At 49.1% G+C, this 25,068-nt stretch overlaps 1 protein-coding gene across 12 annotated transcripts in view; it reads right to left on the bottom strand.

Annotated features, from left to right (window-relative positions):
• The window catches only part of LOC102558012 (ankyrin repeat and fibronectin type-III domain-containing protein 1), a 607,309-nt gene that overhangs the window by 24,835 nt on the left and 557,406 nt on the right, over positions 1-25,068 (bottom strand). For all 12 annotated transcript variants that reach the window (XM_019493066.2, XM_019493065.2, XM_059716938.1 and 9 more), the window contains 6 exons: positions 18,574-18,775; positions 17,632-17,839; positions 12,312-12,506; positions 11,988-12,101; positions 10,586-10,683; positions 3,412-3,502 (listed from right to left, as the gene is read on the bottom strand). In XM_019493066.2, the coding sequence (XP_019348611.1) occupies positions 3,412-3,502; positions 10,586-10,683; positions 11,988-12,101; positions 12,312-12,506; positions 17,632-17,839; positions 18,574-18,775 (908 nt within the window). The remainder of the gene's footprint in view (positions 1-3,411; positions 3,503-10,585; positions 10,684-11,987; positions 12,102-12,311; positions 12,507-17,631; positions 17,840-18,573; positions 18,776-25,068) is intronic.

Here is a 25,068-nt window from a genome sequence, read left to right as displayed (position 1 = left end):
ATCATGGTACACAGCACCAGGGAGCACTGCTGTGGAAACACTTGCTTCTGCTCCACTCATGTCACACATCAAACAACTGCCACACAGCTGCCATTAGACCAGTGCTGTACCCAGCTCCTCTCCAGGTAAGAGGGCTCAACTAACAACCTCTATTTGTGCCCCTGACCAGGGGACATGGTTTCCAAGATGAAAGCCAGACTACTACAGGGGAAGGGTGGCTCACTGGCTGGGAGCAGATGCGCATCTGGCAGGGGCGGATCCTCAACCAATGAGCAAGGAGGCATTTCTGGTGGCCTCACTGGTGGCCTCACTCCTACCCACTGAGATTCTGGCCTGATATTTTTTTAAGAGTAGAGAGTATTAAAGAAAGAAGTGGAGATGTAACAGCACACCACCAAAAAACCTCCTTTCTCCTGCAAGATACGGGACAGACAGACTCTTCAGCATGTGGCCCCCTTTGTGCAGCTTATGGCACACCTGCACTGTCCCCTGCACAAGAAGGTGGTCCTGGAGAGTGATCCCAGGTCCTTCTTCATGGGGTGGCACAGATCTCTCTGTGTGTATGTTGTTCTGGATCTTCTAGGTCATTCAGTTCAGGCTCAGGAGAGAGAAAGGCCATGCTCAGCACCATTATGCCAAATACCTACCCAACAGTTAGTAACTAGCAGTGGTAACTGCTAGCCAGGGAGATGGAATTTAACAGCTGTTGCCAGCAGGAGGAGATGACAAATAAAGGTAAAGAACAAGTCATGTCTGTTGCAGTTGCTCTTCACTATTCTTTGACAAATCTTTCCAGTGTCTTTCTCCAGGACTTTCCTGGAGCTGAAGTTGCTTTAGGCTAGTGTCAAAAATAGAGTTCATGTAGGTAAATTAACCAACTCAGGTGCCAGCTCTACCTGATTACATGGTACCCAAGCACTGAGACAGGGGAACCAGGGCTCAGAGCTCTTTTACATTAGCTTTACATTACTAGGTCTAAATACCCCCTACCCTGCAAGCTGCTGTTTTCCATGGAAAGTTCAGCTCTGTTAACTTTGGCTGCAACTTGGCACTATTTTTAGGCACTTTAAAAACACCCTGGGAGGTGCCTGACTATATTATACTGGGAAAGTTACTGACTCTTAGGGAGGGGAGAAATGGTAAAGAAGATAAAAACTGAATAAACAGTATGCTCAGCTTCAACTAGATTCCACATAGGCAATGTACTGATGTGCACCAATATGATCTAATAAACACACACACACACACACACACACACACACACACACACACTCAACAGGCCAGAGTCTAATTTATGCCTTGGCAGCATTACACCGTTCTGGCACTGTAAAGGAGCTTTAAAATGAGTATCACTGTTATTCCTACTGACAGCCAGAACAGTATACAACCATCTTAACATGAATAGACCCACCATATATATATTATTTATATGTACATTAGCAATGTTGATGCACAATACTGTATTACACAGGCTACCCACATTGCACACAAACTTCCAGATCCAGACCCAAAATGTAGTACTCTCTGTATTATTTACACACAGGCATTATTATACAGCTCATGCCAAAAACTATGTTAATGCAGCTGTATTAAGTCTACCCCTCTACCAAGACAGAATGTGTTATTGATGCAACCTTAATTCAGCCTCCTCATTCCTGTGCATTATGATAAAGCCTTTAAATACACAAATAAATTTCCACAGGAACCCTGCCTCATTCAATGTGCAGGATGTCCTGTGCCCAATTCATGAGCTGCTATTCAATGAGCTGTGTTCTCATCAGTGATCAAAGCATGGTTCATGTCTCACACTATTCAAACCCTGTTCTAACGACAGAGTTGGTCATTCCTTCTTGGACTTTTCTATGGTGCTCTCAAAACAGTATCTGAGTACTTAAGAAATATTAATAAATTTACTGTCATACTGCTCCTGTGAGGTAAAAAGGCATTATCCCCCCTTTTTTTTTTTACAGATAGAGAGCTGAGAGACAGAGATCAAGGTCAAAATATGCAGTTATTTCTGGTGCCCATATTGCGACACCAAGACCCTGATTTTTCATAGCAGTTAGCATTTTATGGCACTTTATATGGCAATGGTACAGCTACTGTTTTTTAACTGCAATTATGACTGCTTGACAAGTCTGTACATGAGAACCCAAGGTCTCCAGTCAGGCACCTAGACACTGTGCAACACACACATTGCAGCTGCTGGTGAGAAGCTTGAGTGACTTGCCTCATCTCATGCTGGATCTCTGGCAGAGACTGAACTAGAAATTAATTCTTGATGGTACATTCAACTGCAGAATCTGTGTTCTCTGTCCCTGCAGTCCCCTGCCTCATTCGCGGCACACACTTCAACTTCTGCCACAAAAGTGTTCTGGCCAAACAAAAAACTGTGTCAAAGCATACACACAAGGGAAAGAATTGCAGTGGCATAGGCAGTCTTAATGTAGGCATCTCTTAATTTTTCAGTGCTTGACTTTGCAATTTTAGTATTGCTCTTTGGTAAAGATTTTTGTGTATAATATCCTTTTAAAAGCAAACAACAGCAATCCCATCAGGTTGCATCGTATTGACACTACATTAGGTCATCAGCAGGGCTGGAGCCTTCATAGACATATCACAGACCTCTACCGATTGAGCTATTGGAAAAGTTGAAAGAGGTAAAGGTAGTAAATAGGTGGCCATCCTCTCCGTGAACCATTATTCTAGGACGGGGATGAGCAAAATGCGGCCTGCTGGGCCATTCTACTTGGCCCGCAGGGCCCCTAAAAAATTTAGAAAATGAATACTTATCTGCCCCTGGCTGCCTGTCATGAGGCCCTCAATGGCTTGCCAAAACCCAGTAAGTGGCCCTCTGCCCAAAATAATTGCTTGCCCCTGTTCTAGGAGAATGGGATGATGGGATGCATCACTAATAGCTTGACAACGTTTGCTGATGGCAGTTGAATGGTGAAACTCAGAGAACTGAGTTTCACATCAGTCTTGGGAAAGCTGTTAATTGAAAAAGAGGTTTCTCATTTCCCTTAACCTTCAACCTTCTGCCTCCTTCACTCCAACCAGTCCCTGCCCCAGTCCCATCTCTATGCAACCCTAGGTTCTATACTGTGATTTTGTTCTTGTTTTTAGCCAGTCCCAAGCTCCAATCTGCAGGCTTCTGATTCTAATCTCCATCTCTTTGCCCAGTAAGATGTAATACATTTACCTAAAGGCAACTCCTGAAGTATAGAGCATTACAGTGAGTGTAAATGTTGCTGGCGCCTGCATTAATACCCCTACCCCACATGCTGTCAGAGTGGTCCAAAGCATAAATGGGAATCACACTATAAGCTCCGCAGCCAACCTGGAAGGTCTGACCCAGCAAAACTGCCCCAAGTGTCAGCTGTTTCCACATTCCCCAGGGATTCTACTTACTTGAGGGGATTGCAAAGGGTGGCACCGAGGCCTGAGGGGGTCCCCAGCCTTTCATGTTGTAAGCAGACACCTGGACATAGTATGCTGTGCCCTGCAGGGAACAGGAAAACAAGAGACAGTAAATATGAGTGGGAAGTCTCACAGTTCACCATTAACAGCCAGGAACATTCCCTTCACCTGGAGCATGTCTCCATGTTAGCCCAACATTCCTCCTTCTGGGAGCCCACAAGGCCCAATGACCCACATAACCTGCAGCAATCCACACTCACAGTAAGTAACTGCAGCAAGGTCACTGGCTTGTGGTTTGTGCAGCACTTTTGTGGATGGGGCACCCCTTCCTTCTCTTTTCCAAAGATAAGTAGAACAATGCGGGGGAGGTTGAGAGAGCTGAATCTCTTCAGCCTTCACAAGAGACGGCTGAGGGGAGATCTTGTGTGGCCGCCTATAAATTTATTAGGGGAGGTCAACGGGGAATAGGGGAAGCGCTGTTTACTAAGGCACCCCAGGGAGTGACTAGGAATAATGGGTGTAAACTAGTTGAGAGTGGATTTAGGTTAGATACTAGGAAGAAATTTTTCACAGTAAAGGTGGCCAGGATCTGGAACGGGCTGCCAAGAGAGGTGGTGCTATCATCTAGCTTGGAGGTCTTCAAGAGGAGGCTAGATAGTCACCTGGCTAGGGTCATCTGACCTCAGTCCTCTTTCCTACCAGGGGCAGGGGGTTGGACACGACGATCCATTGTGGTCCCTTCCGACTCTACAATCTATGAATCTATGAATGATTTCAGTGCTTGTGAAACTGGGACAGTGATGGCCCTGGTCACAGGGCCAGATTTTCAAAGGTCTTTAGATGTCAACAGTGATGACAGGCACTTAGGGCACTTTTACACGTGCTCTGGGCATGGGGTGGGGTGCTTCAATTAGAGTGGGTTTGAGAGCTGCTCTAATTAAAGCAACACAGTGTCTTGTGTATCAGTGGCCCCCATGCTGCAAAATGGTGGTGGGGGTGCTTGAACTAAAGCTTGTTCAACAAGCTTTAGTTCAAGCATTCCCACCGCCCTTTTGAAGTGCAGGGATACTGATGCATGAGATGCGGGAGGCTGCAGAACCATGGTAATTACCGGTGATCCCAATTTTCCATCTGCAAAACCCAGATTTTCTCCTTTAAAGGAGAAAAAGGCAGGAAATGGTAGGTTTTCCATACAGACTGGCAGAGTTCCAGCCTGCATGTGCCTGGGGGAGCAGGAGGAGGATGGTCAGGCAGGGGAGAACACATGCATGTGCACATGCACATATGCACATGGCTGCTAGGCAGCCTGGAGAGCAGCTCCCACCGTGTGCGGCTGCAGGGCCCTGGCAGGGAGTGGCATGGGGCCGAGGGCAGCTTGTCTGTGGGGTGGAGCTGGCTCCGCGCTACTGTGCGCACTCCCAGGAGGGGGCATGTGGCCCCCAGATTTGTACATGGCGCGGAGACAGGTGTGGGCTGCCCCCTGTGGGCTTGGGGCTCCCCATCCTTCCCCCCAGGGCCTCTGCAGCTCAGCGGGCAGGACCCAGTGCAGCAGGGCAGAGCAAGGCGGGGAAGTTCAGTGCCACTGACATGAGCCCTATGCTGCCATGGCAAGGTGCCTCCTGCTCGCCTGGCAGCAGCAGGAGCAGAGGCACAGAGTTGTGACCCTTGCTACTGCTGGGCAGGCACAGGGCACCTCACTATGCAGGTGTGAGACTCCCAGAGGCGGCACGAGACTCTCTGCCCAGCCCCTCTCTGCCCTGCCATGCTGGGTCTCACCCGCTGGGCCGTGGAAGCCCCAGAGGAGGGCAGCTGGGCGGGGAGCTTGAGCCCACAGTGGGAATCTTGCACCTTGGCTGTCTAAGTGCCAAAAATGCTGCTTGAACTCAGGCTGGCATTCTATTCCTGGATGTGCAGACCTATGCAGGTAGACAAGATGTGTGACTGCAGTGACAAAGACTGGGCACGTGCAGTAACAGCTGGGTCATGCCACTGTGGATGTGTAGCAGCCTTAGAAGTCCAGAACTGGAGTTGGCCAGGACCCATGACTACCAGACTTAGCCACAGGAATGCAGAAATGTGTATCTTGGGCGCTCACCTGGGAAGCTGGATAGCCTGAGTTCTAGGCCCCCTTGCCCAGAGCGGGTTTGAACCTGGGTGTCTCTGACTTCCTATCACAGTGCTCCATGCATGCCATAGGTCAGCCATTATCCAGTCCCTCCTCTGGTGCTCCTTAACAAGCCGAGCCACTAACACAGCTATTGGAAAAAAATGGGTGGAGCCCAGTGCAAGAGGGAAGTTTCTGCCTCATTGGGAGGAAGGGTTCAGGAAAGAACAAGGGTTTCCAGTCTTCTAGGTCAGCAGCTACCTCATTTAGCCAAATATCCTTTAGCTCAGGGGTGGGCAAAATGCAGCCCACGGGCTGGATGTGGCCCGCCAAGCCATTCTATCCGACCCGCGGGGCTCCTAAAAAATTTAGAAAATTAATGTTAATCTGCCCTGGGCCTCGATGGCTTGCCAAAACTCAGAAAGTGGCCCTCCGCCCAAAATAATTGCCCGCCCCTGCTCTAGCTTGTGCTCTTTTTCCTTACTCCACATATCACCCCCATCTTGCAGCTGCCCAGGGGGCCAGTTTCAAAATAATCACATAGGAAGGGCCTGAAACATGGCTTACTGTGTTGTGGTGGTTACATCATTGTGCTGGGAAGTCAGAGACCCAGTTCAGACCTTCTTCTCTGACTGCCCTGTTGTAACGTCAACATCCCATCCTCCTTTCTGCCCAGATCCATACACCACCCTGCCCTGGAGCTTTAGTCTTGCATCTTCTACCTAACTCAGACAGTTGCTCTCCAGGTTTTCCTGCAGTGCCTGCCCCATGCCCCCATCTGACTCGGTAGGTGCATCCCAACACTGGTGTGCATCTTCTCTTGGTATTCTGAGTCCAGCAGGCTGTATGCAGCAGAGGTGATCAATTACATGGGGTTATAAGTGATTTTGGAAGATGATCAACTTTCCCAGGGCTCCCTAGGGGTGACCTTCTCCCTTGTCTCATTTGTACTCTAGGGCAAGTGAAAAACCAACCTGCTAGAGGGGAAAGGAAGACACAAGAACTTGATATATGCTGGTTTATCTTACATGGCTAGATCCTTCTCAGCCCCTGCCTCTAGATCCTTATCAGCCCCTGCATCTTACTTTTGCTCCTCTAGCTCGGTCTCAATCTCTTACTGGGAAGCTTCTTCCAACAAGAAAGGTTTCTTCCAGCCAGTGAGGAGCCCTTCCCACATTCTCTGCATGCCAGCTAAGGAGTCCCCAGAGCAGTGGTCTCCAAGCTTTTTAAGTAGGAAATCACTTTTGGAATTTAAAAACAACCTAACATCTACTGCCACCCCCTCCCCTCCCCTCCTCCCCCACCCAGCAGGTAAGTCTGTGGGGAGGGAAGGGGGGTCAGATCAAGACAGGGAGAAAAAATTATTTGGGGGCATGCCCCCCCAGCAGGATAGAGGAAAAGGTGGGGGGAGGAGAAAGGGCTGTGGGAAGGGGGGCAGGGCAGATTGAGTTACCAGCCCTAGCCCCACTCCCTCCCTCACCACTGGGGCCTTGATCTGCCTCCCCACCAGTGGTGGTGAGGGAGGGAGTGGGGCGGGAGCAGGGGGAGGCCCTGCAGCTGGGGTGTGGCAAGACAGAGCCTCGAGGGGCTCATCTGGGGGGCTCGGGGAAGTGGGGGGGGACACACCCCGGGAGGGCTCAAGGGGCGCATGCCCCTGGATCTGCATGTGGGGTAGGGCGGGGCAGAATGCAGCTGCGGGTTGGGGCGGGGCTGTTCCTGGCAGAGGGGCTGGTCTATGCTGTGTTTGGGATGGGCGGCAGCAGAAGCGGTGTAGGGAGTGGGGCTGCAGCCACCCGAAAATTCACTGTAGCCCCCCCCAACCCCTGCTCCCAGCACTGCTGCGGCCTGCCCCGAGCGCACTGCGAGCCAACCACCCCACTGGGAACAGCCTGGCACAGCCTTCCTCCTCCCCACCCCCGCAAGGGCATGGGGGCCATGTGCCCGGGATCTGCACTGGGCAGGGTGGGGTGGCTGCTGCTGCAGGCTGAGGTTTGGAGGCTGTGCTGGGCTGTCCCTAGCAGAGGCTGGGCTGTGCTGTGCTTGGGTTGGGAGGTGGCAGCGCTGGAAGTAGGGGTTGGTGGGGCTACAGTGAATTTTCAGGTGGCTGCAGCCCTGCTCCCAGCAACGCTGCCTCCACTGCCTGGCCAAAGTGCAGCACAGGCCAGCCCCCTGCCAGGAACAGCCCAGCCCAGCCCACAGCTGCAGCCTGCCCTGCCCTGCAGGCAGAGCCACAAGCACGTGCCTCACATGTCCTCCAGGGTGCATGCCCCCCGCTCCCCACAGCCCCCGGACAAGCCACTCACAGCTCCATCCTGCCCCGCCCCGGCTGCAGGGCCTGCCCCTGCTCCAGCCCCACTCTCTCCCTTGCCGCTGCTGCAGCCACCCACGCTGTCCCGTGTTTGGGGGTGGGACACGTGCCTCCCCACTCTGTGTGCAGTGGAGGCAGCTGCCATTGTGGGCTGGGCTTTGAGCCCTGAGCCCTGGTGCAGCTGGCTCGGGAGCGGCCGGATGCCACGTGCATCCTGTCACTGGGCTGAGCAGCACCTGCGTGTGGCCAGCTGCAGTGGCAGCCACCTCTGCCCCACATAGAGATGGGGGGGCACATGCCCCCAGAGCCTCTGTCCTGGTGCTCCTAGTGGCAGGAGCCTCCCCTCCCCCCGGCTCCATTCCTCCCACCACCCTGGCAGAGCTGGGGCCCCACTTACCTTCCTCTGCTCCTGGCTGGGCCACACCATCCCTCCCTCACCGCGGGGCCCTCAATCTGGCTCCCACTTCTTCCCTCCCCAAGACTGACCTGCTGGGCTGCGGAGGGGGGCGTGCACACATACCCAGCCCCCTAGGATTGACTAAAAGAGGCTCCAAGATGGACTGGTCAATCGGGATTGGCCAGTTGGGGACCACTGCCCTAGAGCCTTTCTGCCTCCTGAGACCTGCTCCAACTAGGAATGCTGTGCACTGACTGGGGTGTGGGTAGGAAACCTTGGGGCATAGGCTTTCAAGCAACAGCCCCATCTTCCACAGACAAAACCTGTTGTCAAGCAAAGCATTTGCGCACAAGCCCCAGCTCCTGTTCATGCTCTTGGAACTGATCCACAGCACAATGGGAAGGAGACAGCTGACAGGCAGGGCGGGCCCTGTGGTTCTCAGAGAGATAAAACAGCAGGAAGCCCTGGCCCAAACCAGCCCATGACCTTACTAAGCTCTCGGCATTGGAAACAGAGGCTGAATCTCATCTCCAATTAGCTACGGAACTGGTGAGAGGGTTTGATCTTTGCAGGTGGCAGTGGAACTAGCCCCTGATTTATGGGCTAGGGGGAGCATGGATGGAGACAGGAGCAAAGTGGGGGACAGGATAAATCAGATGCTCGGTGAATGAACCTATTTTCCCTCTTGCCTGAGAAAGTCATGTACATCCTGCAGGCCTGGAGATTCCCTTCTCCCTGTGCCCTCCCCTGCAAAGGCAGTCAAGGCTGTGCGGCTGAGGACAGACGCCACCCTCCTGTCTCACAAAGACTGATCTTCTCATGGAGATTTGGAGCCATACAGAAAATGTCACACACAGAGTGATGATGGCAACTGCCCTCTCTCCAGTGCACCAAGATGAGCTATGCCTTCCTTCTGGGTGTGATTTAGAGTAGGATATATCACCTCCACCAATCTGTAATCTGCATAGTAAACACCAAAAGGTAGGCACAGGACTTGGGTAGAAGGGGTCATAGTATTCAGGGCACTCCCTGATCCAGAGCCCTGTCCTTACAATAAGGGTGGTTGCATGGATATCCAGGGGAAAACTTGACCCTGATTGCACCCTGGCTGCCCTGGCCATGCCCCCTTCTTGAACAGTGCTACCCCTTATCTGATGACCAAAAGCCTTCTAGGGGTTATGGAGCTGGCAACACTTTTTGCATTATTATGATCTTTGCAGAGTCTGAGGCCTTTCTGGGGACTGTATTGGTTTATCACAGAAGAGAACACAGGTTAAGCCAACCAGTGTTGGCTTACAGGTTCAACACAGTTGCAATTACCTCCAGCATCAGGGGGCCTGAACTTAGCCCTGGGCTACATTGTGCCCAAAATACAATCTTCCCTTGGTATTCTGAGTCCATAAGCCTATATACAGCAGAGGGCATCAATCACATGAAGTTTTAAGTGATTTTGGAAGATGTGCTGAACCTAGCCCTAGGCTATCAGTGTGTTAATCTGGAAGTGATGGGGAACACAGAAGCCAAAGTGGTCCCAGGATGGAATAACGATCTTCCTGGCACACACTGCCACAGGGTCTACTCCTCTGCCCTGCAACTAGCCATGCCAAGCTGGGAACATTACTGTGTGTTCACAGCGTGAGCACACATGTGTCCAAGACTGTGTGATCCTGTTTCTTATCTTTTCAGCACTCCTTTGACTTTGCCTTTGCCTTGTTTCTCTGTAAGAGGCACTATGAACATGTATAGCTGCAGACAGAGGTCTAGACTCATTATTTGTAGATACTCTTGCCCATGGCAACCAGATGGAGGGGAATCAGAGATATGAGTGCCCAGATCTGAGCCCAGCATTCAAGACCACCTGCTGGCCTCTTCCTGGAAAATGTGGCCCCAAACTGATCACAAAACAGCTTTGTGCAGGATGCTGATAGAAGGCATCTGTCACACCACTACTTGGGGCTGTAAGCAGCTCCCTGGCTCAAGACCTGGCCCTGGGTGCTGTGGCATGGTGTGTGTTTCCCCTCCCAAAGCTTGCATGGTTTGGGGCAGCGATGCTTCCCCTCCTCCCTGAGATTAATTATGGATAAAATTCACCTCAGTACTGAGCTCTGCACCTGAATGAATGTCACTCTTAGTGGACACCAGCCCTGGGTGTGGGTGCAGTGGGACAAGGGTGTGGCAATGCCAGCTGAAGAAAAGGCAATGGCTCTGCTGAGCTGTCCTCACATAACTCTGGCACTGCTTCCCTTTGGGCAGAAGATCACTGCTGAGGGGCTTGGCCTGAGGACTGGCTTCTGTCTGCCCCCCTGACAGAGCCATGGCCCAGAGAGAGAGAGAAGGTGGTGCCACATGAACTCACCGACACCAGCCCCCGGATGGTGAAGTGCAGGTTCCTCAGCTTGTCGATCACAGCCTCCCCCACAGGCGGGGAGAAGGTTGGGGAGCAGCTCCACTCCACTGCAAACAAAACAAGCGCAATGGCATTGTTGGTAATTGGGAGGCTTTAATCAACAAGGGGAGGGCTGTAGTGCTTGACAGGCTGACAGGGATAGATTAGAGCGCTAGTCGGCTAGGGATGGCACAGCTGCTGCAGTGGGGTTGACACTGAAACCAAAGAACCGGATACAGCAAGACCAGATGTGTATGCTAGAAAACATGTCTGAGAACAGGCCCCATGGTGCTGGGGAAGAAGGGGTGAACTGGAATGAGAGATGACTGCATGGAGACCCCCCAATCCCCACACGAATGCAGGAGTCCCATGACCAGGGCTGCTACTCAACTGTGTTTCTTGCCATAGCAGACACAGTGCTGTCATGGAAAAAGATGAACAGGCAGACAGGCAGAACAGACAGATGAGCCTGGAGAGAAAAAGAGACATACAGATGGACCAGACAAAGGCAAATGCAAGAGACAGAGAGTGAGGAACAGACCAAGTAGATTGTCAGGATTTGTCGTGCCTTGTAAAGGAAAATTCTTGTGAAAGCCAAAGATACTACAGGACATGCTGGATTTAGATGGAAATGGCTTTGTAGGAGCAGGTGCTAGTGCCAAATGAACCTCATTCCTGTGGGATCCAGGCATCAGTCTGGAGAAAAGACCGGATCATAATGCTTGGCTCTGGACCAAACTGGTCCCCGGGTCTGGGGAAACCCTGAGTAAGCTCGTGGAGAGAAGGGACCAACTGCAAAGTTCAGATATGCAGAGAAACTTTATGAGGTTTCCAGGTGTCCAGGTCCTGAACTGGACCGCTGCTGAACTGGAATCCAAGACAACCCCACCACATGGTCTTGATAACATATCTACAGATGGATAATCGTACTTTTTGGCCAGTATCTAACATGACAACATAAAAGGCAACCAAGGAGAGTCCTGGAGAAATTGTATCCCTTATCAAAAGCTGTCAAAGAAACAGAGAAAAAAGAGAATCCATAACTCCCTGCAACAGACAGGCTCACTAGGCTGCCATGGACTCACATGAGTTCTACCATCACAATGCCTAGCTTTTTCTGCCACCACAATGCCTAGTGGTATTGAAGCACTTGAGTCTCACCACCATTTGACAAAGGGGAAAACAAGCCTGGAGAAGGGAAATGACTCAGCTGGAGTCACAGTCATTGGTTGGGCTAGGAACTGCAGGCCAATGTCTCTGGCTTTGACTGGCACCCTCTGCTCTAGGCCAGGCCTCCTTCCTACTCCCGGGAGGAGCTTGCCTTCTATACCTGGCCCCACGTACTCTATACTGGGTGCTCTGAGGCCCTTACCTTTGTACTTGGTGACAACTGCTGAGTTCACACTGAGGGGCTCCCAGAAGGTAACCTGCACAGAAGTGCTACTGGCCACGGAGAGGTGAACGTTAGCTGGTGGGTCTGGCACACCTGAGGATAGAAAGCACAGAACCAGGTTCAGGAATGTCTAGTTACAGGGGGCCAAGGTGGCAGGCAGCCTTGTGGGGCAGCTGTCAATCCCCTTGTGGGCACCATCATTTATCCCAGCCCATTCCCCACTGTGCCACTTCCTCATAGTTGGGCACCTGTCCCACACCTGTCCCACTTCCCATGCCATACACAGGCTCTACGGGAACTCACGTGCATGCTCAAACCCAGCTTTCATGCGCTTGTACAGCCGGTAGCGCCATTCCCAGGCCTTCAGCTGCTTCTCCTTCTCAGAGCAGTCCGTGTTGGGGGCTTCGTTCACCACTTGAGCTGTGAGCTCGTTGACTCGCTGTTCTGCCTCCCGTACCAGTGTTGACAGGTGAAGGGCACGGCTCTCCAAGCTCATGACTGGGGGTGGGCCATGGGAATCATGTAGACACCGTGAGCAGGAAAGCAAGGGGAAAAGAAGACAGGGCAGTTAGGTACAGCTGATGTTACACAGTCCCCCATCAGCCCCAGATTCTATGCTGTGCCTTATGCCCTTGTCTCTCCTATCCAGTGATACTTCAGTCAGGAACCCTGCCTGTTTTCCTTCCTCCCAGCAGCATCATAAATGGGTAGCAATGATTCATAATGAAAAAAGGATCCCAGGTGAAGCAGGACTGAGTCCCTGCTCCCATGTATAGAACTGGAGCGAGTGGGTTTTCATGATGGTTTGGGAGAGGTGGATTCTTCCAAGACAGGACACAGAGCTGCACCATAGCCACTACTGCAAGCCCTCAATCAGAAGATCCATGTAGTGACAGACCTCCTGGCTGGGCCCTATTCCCTATCCTTGTCCCTTGGTATAGTGCTGCTCCTTGGGGCTCAATGCAAGCAATCTCCTATTGGTACTGCAATCATCTTTCATCACAGTGGCCACCACAGCCTTCCCACAGGCTGTAAAAGTTGGCTGCTGAATCCAAAGTAAACCTTTTCAGAGCATGGAAATTTCTGTCTGTTCTCATGCACTTGCCATTTGTGAGGACAGGCAACTCTGAGACAGCTCCTCCAACCATTAGGACAGAAATGATCATCTCAGGCACCTGAACAGCACGGATCTGTTCTCCAGACCTCGAGGTTTGCCCATTCCTAACCACTATGTCAGTCCTGGACTATCCCACACTCCAGGATAAGTGGCAGTCGCTTTATCTGTTTGAATAATTGTAACAAATCCTCCTCTTTCCAACCTTAGAACATAGAGACAGCCCCCCTTCTTGCTACTTGGTATTTCCTGCTTCTAAGAAGAGGGGCCACTGCATGACAAGTGTCATCCATAAAGCCGAACAGATTACTTTGGTTGGAGTCCAACCTGCTTTCAGTCCTCCCACCTGTGCAAGAGACTTAGTTATAGTGGCACTGGTGGCCGTCCCTTGATATAGGGGTGACAATCTTGTAGTTAAGGGGCATTCATCAGTGAGTCTGTAGATGACTGAGGAGGCTGATCTGAGATCTGTATGTTCAACTGCAGACGTGGAAGATAGTTGTGGGAGGAGGGGGGAATCCTGGTGATGTTGGGTCACAGCTCTTTACTTTTGTTACTCTTGTCTACCTGCCTCCATAGTGAGGCAAGTTTGTTCAACATGAGTGATCAGAAGTGCCAGGTATCACAGTGCCATCAGGGATTATTCAGTGCTTGAGACTCCCAGAAACTGATGTTAAAATTGCATTTGACCATCAGTGGGCACATATACACATGCTATTAGCACAGAGCAAGAAACTCCGGTGCATATTGCACAATGACCACAGCACACTGAGCCGGGTCAGAGGATTTTCCGAAGACATCACTGATGGTAAACCTGCAAAGTTTACAAGTATTTCTGACAGGTCATCCAAGTTTTACAACACGGTAGGAATGACAGCAGCCTGGTAGACAAGACATTGAGTTTGGGTCCTATGTCATGATGATTGAAGACATGATTTCAGAGACATCCAAAGGCAGAACTGGCAGATTTTATCCAGTGTTGACTTTTGTCATCTATATATACTTTTTTGGGAAAGGTGGCTACCCAGCTAAGGTAAATGCTCAAGATTCTCCAAGAATTGCCCTCTAACTGTAGTATGCGGAGGAGCATCTGGCTGGTTTGGGGTGGTTAGGTATAGTACCTTGGTTTTCATGAAGTTGACAGAGAGTCCAAACACTCTATATGCTTACCAGAAGCAATCAAGAGTGATCTGGAGTTCTTCAACTGATTTCATGGATTTCTAGGGTCAGAAGGGACCTATTAGATCATTGAGTCTGACCTCCTGCTCTGGGCAGGAAAGAGTCAAGTGACCCCAGCCAGGTGCTTGTCTAATCTCCTTTTAAACACCTCCAAGGTAGGGGAAAGCACCACCTCCCTTGGAAGCCTATTCCATATTTTGACAACCCTCACCATAAAGAATTTCTTCCTGATGTCCAATCTAAATCTGCTCTCCTTCAGTTTATGGCCATTGTTTCTACTAACAAGGGCCTGAGTGGGCATGCACAACACAATCATCAGTGTACTGACGATCAGTAATGGAAGTGTTGGTTATCTTGCATTTGGAACGTAACCAGTTCATATTCAAGAGATTCCTATCCATGTAATACTGGATGCTGACTCCAGATGTAAGTCTGTCAGCAATGAGATGCAGAATAGCTGTGATATGGATGGGAAAGAGTGCTGGTACAATTACACACCCTTGCTTGATTTCAGGTCTAATAGTGAAGGGGGCCCTTTCCGAGGGATTGCTTAAGATTGAGAAGTCTGATGATGGTAACAAATTTTGGATCTTCCATACAGCTTTTCTATTGATTGAATCAAAGGCCTTTGATCAATGAAGACTGTAAAGATTTCAGTACTGCTTGTGGTAATTCTCCTGCAACTGCCTCCAGCAAGAAAGATAGTAACTATTGTTATGTCTAAGTGATCTGAAACCACATTGGGACTTGGGTAGAATCTCCTCAGTGAGGAAAGTGAATCTGTTGAGGAGGATGCAAGTGAGGCCCTTTCCAACTATGGACAGGACTGCAATATTATGATAACTGTTGCAATCCAATCTATTTCCTTTCTTGAATATGGTAATTATTCTGGTGTCTGTCAAGTCACTGGGAATCTGTTCACATTTCCAAGCTTTCATAATAACAGCATGGAGTTGATGAGAGAGCTCTTTTTCATCTTGCTTATAAATTTCAGCTGCAATTCCATCGTGGCCATGTGCTTTGTTGTTCTTCATCTGCTTAACGGCTCTTGATAAGTTGGTGGATCTGCAAGGAGTAATTAATAGGATACTGTGGAATGATTTTGATGGTATTGTATTCAACATTAGAATCCTGGTCTAAGAGCTCTTTAAAGTGCTCCTTCCACCTCACATTGGTGATGGAAATGTCTTTAAAGAGTGTTGTTTCATCCTTGGACCTTGAGGGGCAGCTTCTTGCATCCTTGGCCCATAGATAGTTTTGGTCGTGCTGAAGAAACTACACATACCATGACTGTTGCAAACTTCTGAATCTCTCTCACTTTGTCTTCCAACCACTTGTTCTTTCACTCTTAAATTTTCCTCTGGGTCTTGGCTTTAATGTGGTGATACATGTCTTGCTTCTGTTTGGAGCTGATGTCATTCTGCCAAGCCCTGAAGGGTCTCCTTTTTCTGTCACTAAGAGCTTGAATTTCCCTATCACTCTCATCAAAACAATCCTGAATTTTCTTTGTGGAGAAGCCTAGGGATTCTTCACCTGCCTCGCGGATGCCTTTTTTGATGCTCTCTCAGTGATCAGAGGTATCAAGATCATCAAGGAGGTTGGAGAGTATCTCACTGAGACTCTGCTAGACATGAATCCTTCTAGCAGGATCTTTCAAGCAGTCAATAGTGAATCTTTTCCTTGGTTGCTTCTTTTGTGCTTTTTTTGTTTATGTCCAAGGAATGATATTCAAAGCTACTCTAAACCCAGTCCACCCTCCTCAGGGGGAGTCTGCTGGTTTCCTTTTCATAGATGTCATAGACATAGACATTCAGGCTGGAAGGGACCCCAGAGGATCATCGAGTCCAGCCCCCTGCCCAGGGGCAGGAAGTCAGAAGGGATCATAGGATCTCAGCAAGATAAATATCCAAAAGTTTCTTGAAGGCATTCAAAGTGGATGCTTGAACCACCTCCGGTGGCAGTCTATTCCAAACCTTGGGGGCTCAGACAGTAAAGAAGTTCTTCCTTATGTCCAGCCTGAAATGGTCGCAGAGGAGTTTGTGACCGTTCGATCTTGTCATCCCTTGGGATGCTCTGGTGAACAGACGTTCCCCCAGATCCTTGTGAACACCCCTAATAAACTTATAGGTGGCCACCAGATCGCCCCTAGAAGTACAGATCGCTCCACAGAAGTACAAAAAACCCAGCATCTCCATCTGAAGCCCTTGCCATTGGCCATTGTCTTCTATCATTCTATTGTGCCATTCATCTACTAGGCCCATAATCTGCCGTATGCAAGTGCACACTCCTTATACAAACAGAGCACAGCTTCTTGGCTCACAGTGGACTGCAAACCTGACTCAAGGGATGGGTGATCAAGGCTAACCATAGACACTCAAAGTCAGAATTGCAGGGATGGAAGGTTTCGCAAGGGTCAGATAATGTAACCCCTGCAGAGATGCAAGGCTCTCCTGTGTAGGTGGATTTCTATGTACAGATTAAAGTAAATGGCTTCATCTAAACAATTGGAACCCAATTTCCATGCTGTAATGGACAAAGTACTCATGGCTTTTTTGAGGATACTCAGCTCACTTCACTCCATGCTAGGCAAATCATCCAAGAAATCTTCACTTACAGTTTCTACTGCTAGCAGTGATCACAAGCTCACTCTAGAATCAATGATTTCCCACCTTCTCTGTTCAGGCCAGTCCTCTTTACCCCTAACCAAACAGGCCAATACGGCTGCAGCCAGCAAGCAGCAAGCACTGGAAGGAGGCACTTTAAGAGATCATGCACTGCCAGTGTCAGGAGGGCAACTGAGTGCACACAGACCTCCTCCTTTGGTCTCCCCAATGCACTGCTCAATACACATTCCCTCATTCTTTCTTTACAAAGCATAAGACTTTATACTCATAGTCCCAGCCTCTTTGGATGCCCTTGGTTGTCCATTCCACATACTGATGCACCTGGCCTTACAGAAATGTCTCCTGATTTCTCTTGTTATCTAGTTCACTCCTGGCTTAAGAAGTTGCCATTGGATATAGGGTCATGAACTACCCCATGGCAACAATTTCCTGGCATCTGCCTTCTTGATAACCCTCAGAATTCCTTACTTCTCCCTTTGTGCCTCTTCTTACACCTGCCCTTGCAGGTCCTCAGCTGCTGCCTTCTTCTCTACTTTCAGCACAGTAGGGTGGAATTCTCATGGGGAGGGAGATACTGACCTAAACACAACAGCTCCTAGAAACTCTGGCAAGTGGAGCTCTTGTAGGACCCTATGACAGACAGCTGGAGAAACAGGGGAGCAAACTGGAGAAAGGTGGTGACACATGCCCTGCAATGGCAACTTACAGTGTGGACTCTCCTTGGCCCCGGCCTGAAGCAGGGTTCTGGCGATGGGTGCATTGTTGGTCATGATGGCAATATCCAATGGCAGGAGCCCCTCACTGTTAGGGGTGTTAAGGTCCAGCTCCTCTGGGCTGTACTGCTTCAGCAGCTCTTGTACTCTGTCCAGATCCTGCAGTTCAACAGCCTCAAAGAGAGCAGCATTGCCTTGAAACTGTAATGACACAAGAAATCAGGTCTCCTGAGCTGGGCGGACTGGACATCACAACTGCTCCCTCCTCCCTCACCAATATTTTGCTGGGCTTTGTTGCAATCAAATATGCAAGAGCGTCACAGTATATTCAGGCTGGGTAGATGGGCTGGGACAGCCAAGCCCTATGCTTACCCAGAAACCAGGCTCCTTAAGGGCAGCCGTGATGCTACCCCAAGGCTAATCCTTGCCATTACAGTAGCTCTAACAAAAGGGCTGCATTACTGATGCCTGACAGGCATAACATAATGCACAGAATACAAGTGGGACCATCTTGTTTCTAGGCTGGCAGTGAACACTGTCTAATGTTTGCATTGTAGTGACAGCACCCAGGAGCCTCATCCATGGACCAGGACTTCACTGTGTGAGGTGCTGCTGACAAAGACCAAGGCCACGGTCCCTGGCCATAGGGTCAGATTTATCATGCCACTTACACCTGCACTGGGGAGAAATAATTTCATGTAACCTTGGATAGGGGGAAGCTGACATACTCTGTGCTTCCAGCCAGAGATGCTGCCAGCATGAGTGGGCATGAAAGACAGAGGCTAGCTCTGACCCTGCCCCCTCAGCACTCCACTCTGTCACCACTGGTCTCATATGGATGTAAAGCCAGCATAATGCTAGCATAAGGGTGTTTCAGCTTGTGCATTATCTGTCCTACAGCTGGCACACAGCACAGCTCTACCCAGGGCACTCACAAGGTAGGACTTGCGCAGCTTTTCCTTCTCGCTCTTCCCCACCAAGCTGCCCTCATCGAACGACGTGTAGTTGACGCGGAACTTCCCTGAAAGGTTGCGGTAAAGTCTCTTGGCAGCATTGGGGGAGGAAGGGCCTGGGGGCTTCCTGGCTTGGGCCAGCTGGAGGTCCCTCATCTGCTGTGTCATTTTAGGTGAGGAAGACCTAGCAAACAGGGGGACAAGCAAAAGCAAGTTAACTGGCAAGTAATGGAAGCAGAGGCAGGACTGGGAGGAGGCCTAGTCTCAAACCAACCCTGGAAAGGTCAGTGGTTCCTTTTTGGGCCCTGTCATCACCGCATAAAAGAGCTGCCTTCACCTCAGTGAATGTATCTTCACACCACCCCGTTTTACAGAAGTCGGATGCAGGGAGAGGCAGTGACTTGCCCAGTGCCACACAGGAAGGCCATGGCAGGGCAAGAATCTGCACCTGACTGGCTGGGTCCTCATCCAGTGCTCTGGTCACATGACCATCCTTCCTTCACACACACAAAGTAGCACTTGGGTGAGACTTTCAAGTCTCTCTGTGTCAGCCTAATTCAGCTCCCTTTGTTTTCAGTGACAAAAGAGGCTAGGCCCCATAGAGCACTACTGAAGCCTCTGCCCACTGAGAATCCATGTGCAAGTACTGATGTATCTATCTACAGCGGTGCTGCATCCCTCGCCCTTCCTGCTACACCACTGACTTACTCTTATGCCACTGACTCCTGTGGAATGGTTCCTGGTTTACACCTCCAAAAGCAACAATATTCAGGCCCAGGAGTCCCCTTCAGTTAACTAAACCAAGGCTCTGCCACTGCAAGTAAACCCTAACTCATCTGCTGTATGCAAAGTACAGCGCATTTGTTTGCTTAGGGAATGTCTCCAGCACAGACATGGAAGCATTCACAGCTGTAGTGTAGACAAGCCCAAGCTGGTTTTAAATTAGGGAGGATGGGTACTGGCAGGCGATCTAGCTATAGCAGCACAAAGCTCAGCATGGGCTGATTTACCCTGCTGAGAAGCAACAATAAAGGATCTCAGAGCAAAACCACCATATCCCCTAAGATACATTTTTACTGACTAGTTGTTTCCACTCACGTGGAAGCAGAATATAAACAGCCTGGAAGTTAATGAATTTCATTTCATTTCAGTCGCAAGTCCACGAATCTGAAAAAGTTCTAAAGCAGCGATAGGGTGCTGAGTGCAGGAAAAATGTTCTGAGATTCCAGTCAAATATCTGCTAAAAGCTTGCATTCTTGTCTGACTGCCTTGCAAGCCATACTGGGCTAAAGAGAACAGCCCCTTTTGTCCGTTTCTCTACTACTTTCCTATAAGGACAGGACTCAAAGAGGCTTAGGCAAGTGTCCATAAAAAAGCATTAACAATTAAAAACAGTGCAATGCACAGGGACACCTCTTGCTCTGTGTTTGTTTGGTGCCTGGCATGAAGATGGGAGCTGCTAGCTGCAGTCTTTAGGTGCTACAGATAAATGGTAATGCAGATAAACAAATGAGCAATACATACACCTTGTGCTGATTATCAGGATAATTCAGGAGCTGAATCAGTTACAATTTCATTTTTCAAATGTTTGTTATTCACCCTTACAGTGGTGACAACCCCTCCCTAGCTCCTGCTCAGTGTGAGCTAGGTACTGTGTAGAGGCTCCTTCCCTTTCTCTAGCTCAGCTAGTCTCAACCTGGATGTCAGAGCACCCTGAAGTTCCATGAGATCCTTTAAGGGTGCTGCTAGGTGCTATGCAAAATTAATACTTTTACGTGTTACCACAACAAGTTAAACTCAACGATTTCAAATAGGAATCCAGAGTGTTGAACAAATTTTTGACCTGTTGTGGTTTTTCTGAGCTCTCTGCAACAGAAGAATTGTTCTAGTATTTTCTGTAGTCAAAAAATGAATGAAAACCAAGAGCTGGTATTTTATGACAGGTGCCTTGAGTTTAACAAGGGGTACCTTAAATAAAAAAAGGTTGAGAACCACTGCTTTAGCCAAACAAATTATGCCATCTGAAACCAAAAACAACCAATTTCTACAATTTCTACTAACACGCAGGCCAAAATGTTAATTATCTTAAGATCAATCATTATTCTGTCCATTATAAACTCCAGTAAGCCCTCACTTACCAGTACATTTTAGCATATTACCCATATCTCAGTTTTTTTACCTATAGGCCAGACTAGTGAAGCAAAAATGTCTTTTCTCACTCTGAACCATTTTTAATACATGCGATCAATATGTAACTAATGGCTGGGATGTATACACAGAAATCCACCATCTTTCTTCATCTTGGATTGTGAGGAATCATTTAATTATGGGAAAATCTCTGTTGCACTGGTTTCTAGAGTCTTTACATGTGCTTTACTTAGGCAATTCCTTTTCTATTTTCAATGTGTGTTTTGCCTAAGTAAGTACCTCAAGATGAGGTCCTTCATAAACAAATCCTGTTATGTTCTCAGCTACAACTTAGTGGTCTGATCCTGCTCCCACTGCAATCAGTAGCAAGACTCCCACTGATTTCACTGAGAGCAGAATTAAGCCTGTCGAGTATTCAGCATAACTATGTTAGGTGCATCTTCTTGGTTCCCTACTCACAAGTATGAACAGAGAAATATAGGTAGGTGCTGGATATTAATTGATTCTCTATTCAGGTCATTTCTTTGGTGAGCTATCATATCAAATAAGGGTGCACACGATAAAGAATGTGCCACGTGCCTGGAAGGTCATGACAAAATGATGCTCTGCAGATGAAGATACAGCAAGTGGTGACTTGGATGATTATGTTTATGAAGCCATCATAAAGCAGGATATTAATAGCAACCAGGCTACGCTCATTTGATCGTTCTGATTTCAGATTAGACACAGTGGGTTGCTGAGCAGCATTAATGATTTTATCTTTTATTACTGTGATATTTATAACCTGAAAGAGATGGGAGCTTGGTTCCTGCCCGTCATGTGATGTGACTGGTTCACTCTACAGAGTCTTTGTACTTGTAATAAGCCTGAAGTGCAAATTGCAGGTGCTGATCTGGATTTTTCCAGATCAACTGGGGCTGGGGGGCGGGATTTGTATGTGGGCTTTGGTTTGATCCATTATGGAAACAGATGAGACTGGAAATTCTAAACTGGGTCCAATTTTTTCCAAAATCTGGGATGCCTGACTCAAGGGAACTGGTCTGGGCCAAACCTCTGATTTGTGTCTATGTGAGCAGATGCACTGTAATGGCCCTTTTAGGACAAAGATTGTTTTTGTACTTGTTACAGCTGATTTTTCAGGGAAGGGAAGAGGATCGGGGGGCGGGAAGAAGAGAAGAGAGTTGTTGACCCTGTTAAAATATAATACAAAGATAATCCAATGTAAAAGGAACAAAAATTTATTTAAAAAATGAAGCTCTCTCTCTGGGAGCAGGTTCTTTTCCAACCTGCTCTTGACGCACATTCCATGGGGTAAGTACAGTTCAGCCTCACTCCCCCTCTTGGGTTTTGGCTTACTTAACCACATAATCAATGAAAAAACAGCAAAGCTCAGGCCAAACTGTCTTGGCAGACTTGGCTACTACTGAGAATCTTTCTTCTGACCTGCTCAGCCCCCACACTAGATCTTCTCTCCCTCAGACAACCACTCCCCTATCCAGCTGGGGTGACAAACCATCTGCCTCACTGAGCCAGAAGAACCCATTTAGCCCTTAACCTAGCATGATCAGCACTCTATAACAGGTTGGGTATTTCTAACAAATACATCTGATTAGTTGATTCCTGGAAGCAAAAAGCATTAACCCTCAGAACAGAAAGTGATTCCAAAGGAGCTGAGACATGGGCTTTGAAGATTATTGTCCAAACCCAGGGGCTGGCAATGCTTTTGGGCAGAGTACCAAAAATACCTGCAACTTCAACTTGTAAGATGCTGGCTTGCCAGGTGTGGATGGCAGGGGAGCCACAAGGGGCCCAATCCTTGTTGTGGCAGTGCAGCCCCATCCACTTCCCCAAGGTACATGTGCCAAGCAGAATGCCTTTGTGTGCCATGCTGTGGCACCTGTGCTGGGAGTTGGCAGACAGGGGCAGGCAATCTGTGCCAGGGGTTGCCTACAGTTGCCCTAAGCAGTGAAGGATTCTGGCTGGGATGAACATCTGAGCATGTCCAGCAACCAGGAATCCTTAGTTCTAGGTCTAATGTTGTGGAGGACTTTGGCAGGAGGATCTTATTCAGGTGCACATTAGAAGAGGAGAGACCAGGCTGATTGTATGAGACCTCAGTGGGGAGGGAGAAAACAGACAACTGGAAGGGGGTCAGGAGGCAGGGACTGTTGTAGGACAGTGGCAGTGGGGCAGTGCACTTTCACTGCCAGAGAGAGAAGCTTGTGGATGAATCTGCTTGCTTGCCAAACAGTAACAAGAAGCATTAGCAGTTGTTGGGAGGACTGTGACACTTGAAGGGAATGCCTCTATATTAGACTCTAGTGCTCACAGGGTCACTGAGAGCTTATAAAAAAGCTAAAGGGGAAACAATCCCATGTCTAGCATAATGCCATTGTGAGCAATGTCATCATCAGAGCAAGGGTCTGGTCACAGCAGTGGAAGGGGACCTCACTTTCTAAAAGCCCTCTTCTATTCCTGACTCCAGCAGGCTCACTCCCAGCCTCTCCAAAGAGGTTCCTGCTGACCTTCCATTTCCTTTTCTGTCCCTTCTCACCCCACTCCACAGGTCACAGGCACCACAGAACAGCTCAGAGAGACAACTCTCTTCACATTACCCTGTCTTCATCAGCCCCTGGGTTGCGCAGGTGTACAAGCACTGCAGTAACAATAGAGTAACAACCCAGCATGGCTGCAAAGTTCACTCTCAGTGGCTCGTTTCTTTGGGCCTCCTTTTTTTCCTGCCTAGGCCAGTGTCAATTCAGAGTGACTTTAGATGCATGCCAGTGCAACAGACAGTAACCTGCAGTCCCTTCTGGACAGCCAATCTGACCCCTTTGTCCTCCAATCCAGATTCAGTAAAGAGTACAGCTCAGGTTGTTTGGCACAAACCTCTGCAAAAGCCAGGCCCCACACACCAAAGCCTGCACTCCTCTGAAAAACCAGAGTTGCCCTCTGCATCTGCACAACTCTCCTGCACACATATCAGTATTAAACAAGGGATGGACATACCTATGGGATAGCCACACAGCTGAGCCAACTGAAGGGGCCTGCCTAATTCAAACAGGCATTGAGAGTGCTTTTCTGAGTCAAATCTCTGAGCCATTCATTCACCAGTCAGTGATAAACCCCACCATACCTTCTCCAGGAGAAACCTCACAGTTGAGATTCGCTTGTTGTTTGGTGATTCTGAGTTAAAAACAGAAAAGGCACATATGCAGAAACTTTAGACCAGGGATGCTTAACCCCTGCCTGGGGGCCAAATCCATCCCACAGGCCTTCCCATAGGTCTGAAAATTTGGCTGTGGGGGAGGGGGACACCATTAATTACATCTCCCTTGCTGCCAAATTTCTGAACCTACAGGGAAGCCCGTGGGCTGCATTTAGCCCACGGCCTTAAGCATTTGATGTGCGAAGCCAGGCTGGTACAGGTACTCTGCCCATGCAGCATCTGGTGTGCAGACCAGCTCTGTGCCACTCATCCAGTTTGTGGGTCAATAAGTTTGGGCAACACTGCTCCAGACAGTGCCCACAGCAAACAACCAGAGAAGGAACAACAAAACACAAGACAATGCTCCACCCTTTCCAGGACAGTGCCAAACACTCCCTCTCAAAGGGACTCAGCCTCGCAGAACCCCCAGGACTGCAAACCTCCTCAGCCAGCACCTAGTGCCTGCGAAGGTAGGAAGATATAGCTTGGGCCACACAAGGCAGCTTATTCCAGCTGTCTCTGGCCAAGGGGAGTGGATGCCAAAGCTGAGGGCCTTTCCAGGAGAACAGCCTGCCTGATGAATGGCAGGAGCTCCAACTTGAGCATCCATGCTGATTGCTACAGCAGAAGTATAGCAACAAGAGTATCTCAAGAATACAGGCAGGAAGGAGCTCTCTGAGCAGAAGGGCAGCTTCAGGCTGAAGGAAACCTTTACCAGTGCCACACAGAGGCACTGTGCTGGTGCAGATTTCATTTAATATGATGCCAGGCAGCTCAGCCCAAGCTGTGGGCTCGGCCTGGGGAAGCACCAGTGCATTATTTATGATGTTTCAGGACAGATAACTAACCCCCCAAATCTGGTGCAAACTCCCCTCAAAGGATCCATTTAAAAACTCTAAAGCAGTGGTTCTCAGCCTTTTTAAACTCAAGGCACCCTTGGTTAGACTTAGGACACCCCTCCAAAAATGCCAGCTCTCAATTTTCACTTGTTTTTTTTTGACTACAGAAAAATCCTAAGCAGTTCTTCTGCTGCAGGGAACTCAGAGACCAAAACAGGTCAGAATAGTTTTAACGCGATGAATTCCCATTTGAAATCTCTGAGTTTTTCTTGTGAATAGTGT

The sequence above is a fragment of the Alligator mississippiensis genome, chromosome 13 (genome assembly GCF_030867095.1).
Source record: "Alligator mississippiensis isolate rAllMis1 chromosome 13, rAllMis1, whole genome shotgun sequence".
Classification (NCBI taxonomy): Eukaryota; Metazoa; Chordata; order Crocodylia; family Alligatoridae; genus Alligator; species Alligator mississippiensis.
The sequence above is the reverse complement of the archived record's forward strand: the minus strand, read 5'-3'. Positions and strand labels throughout refer to the sequence as shown.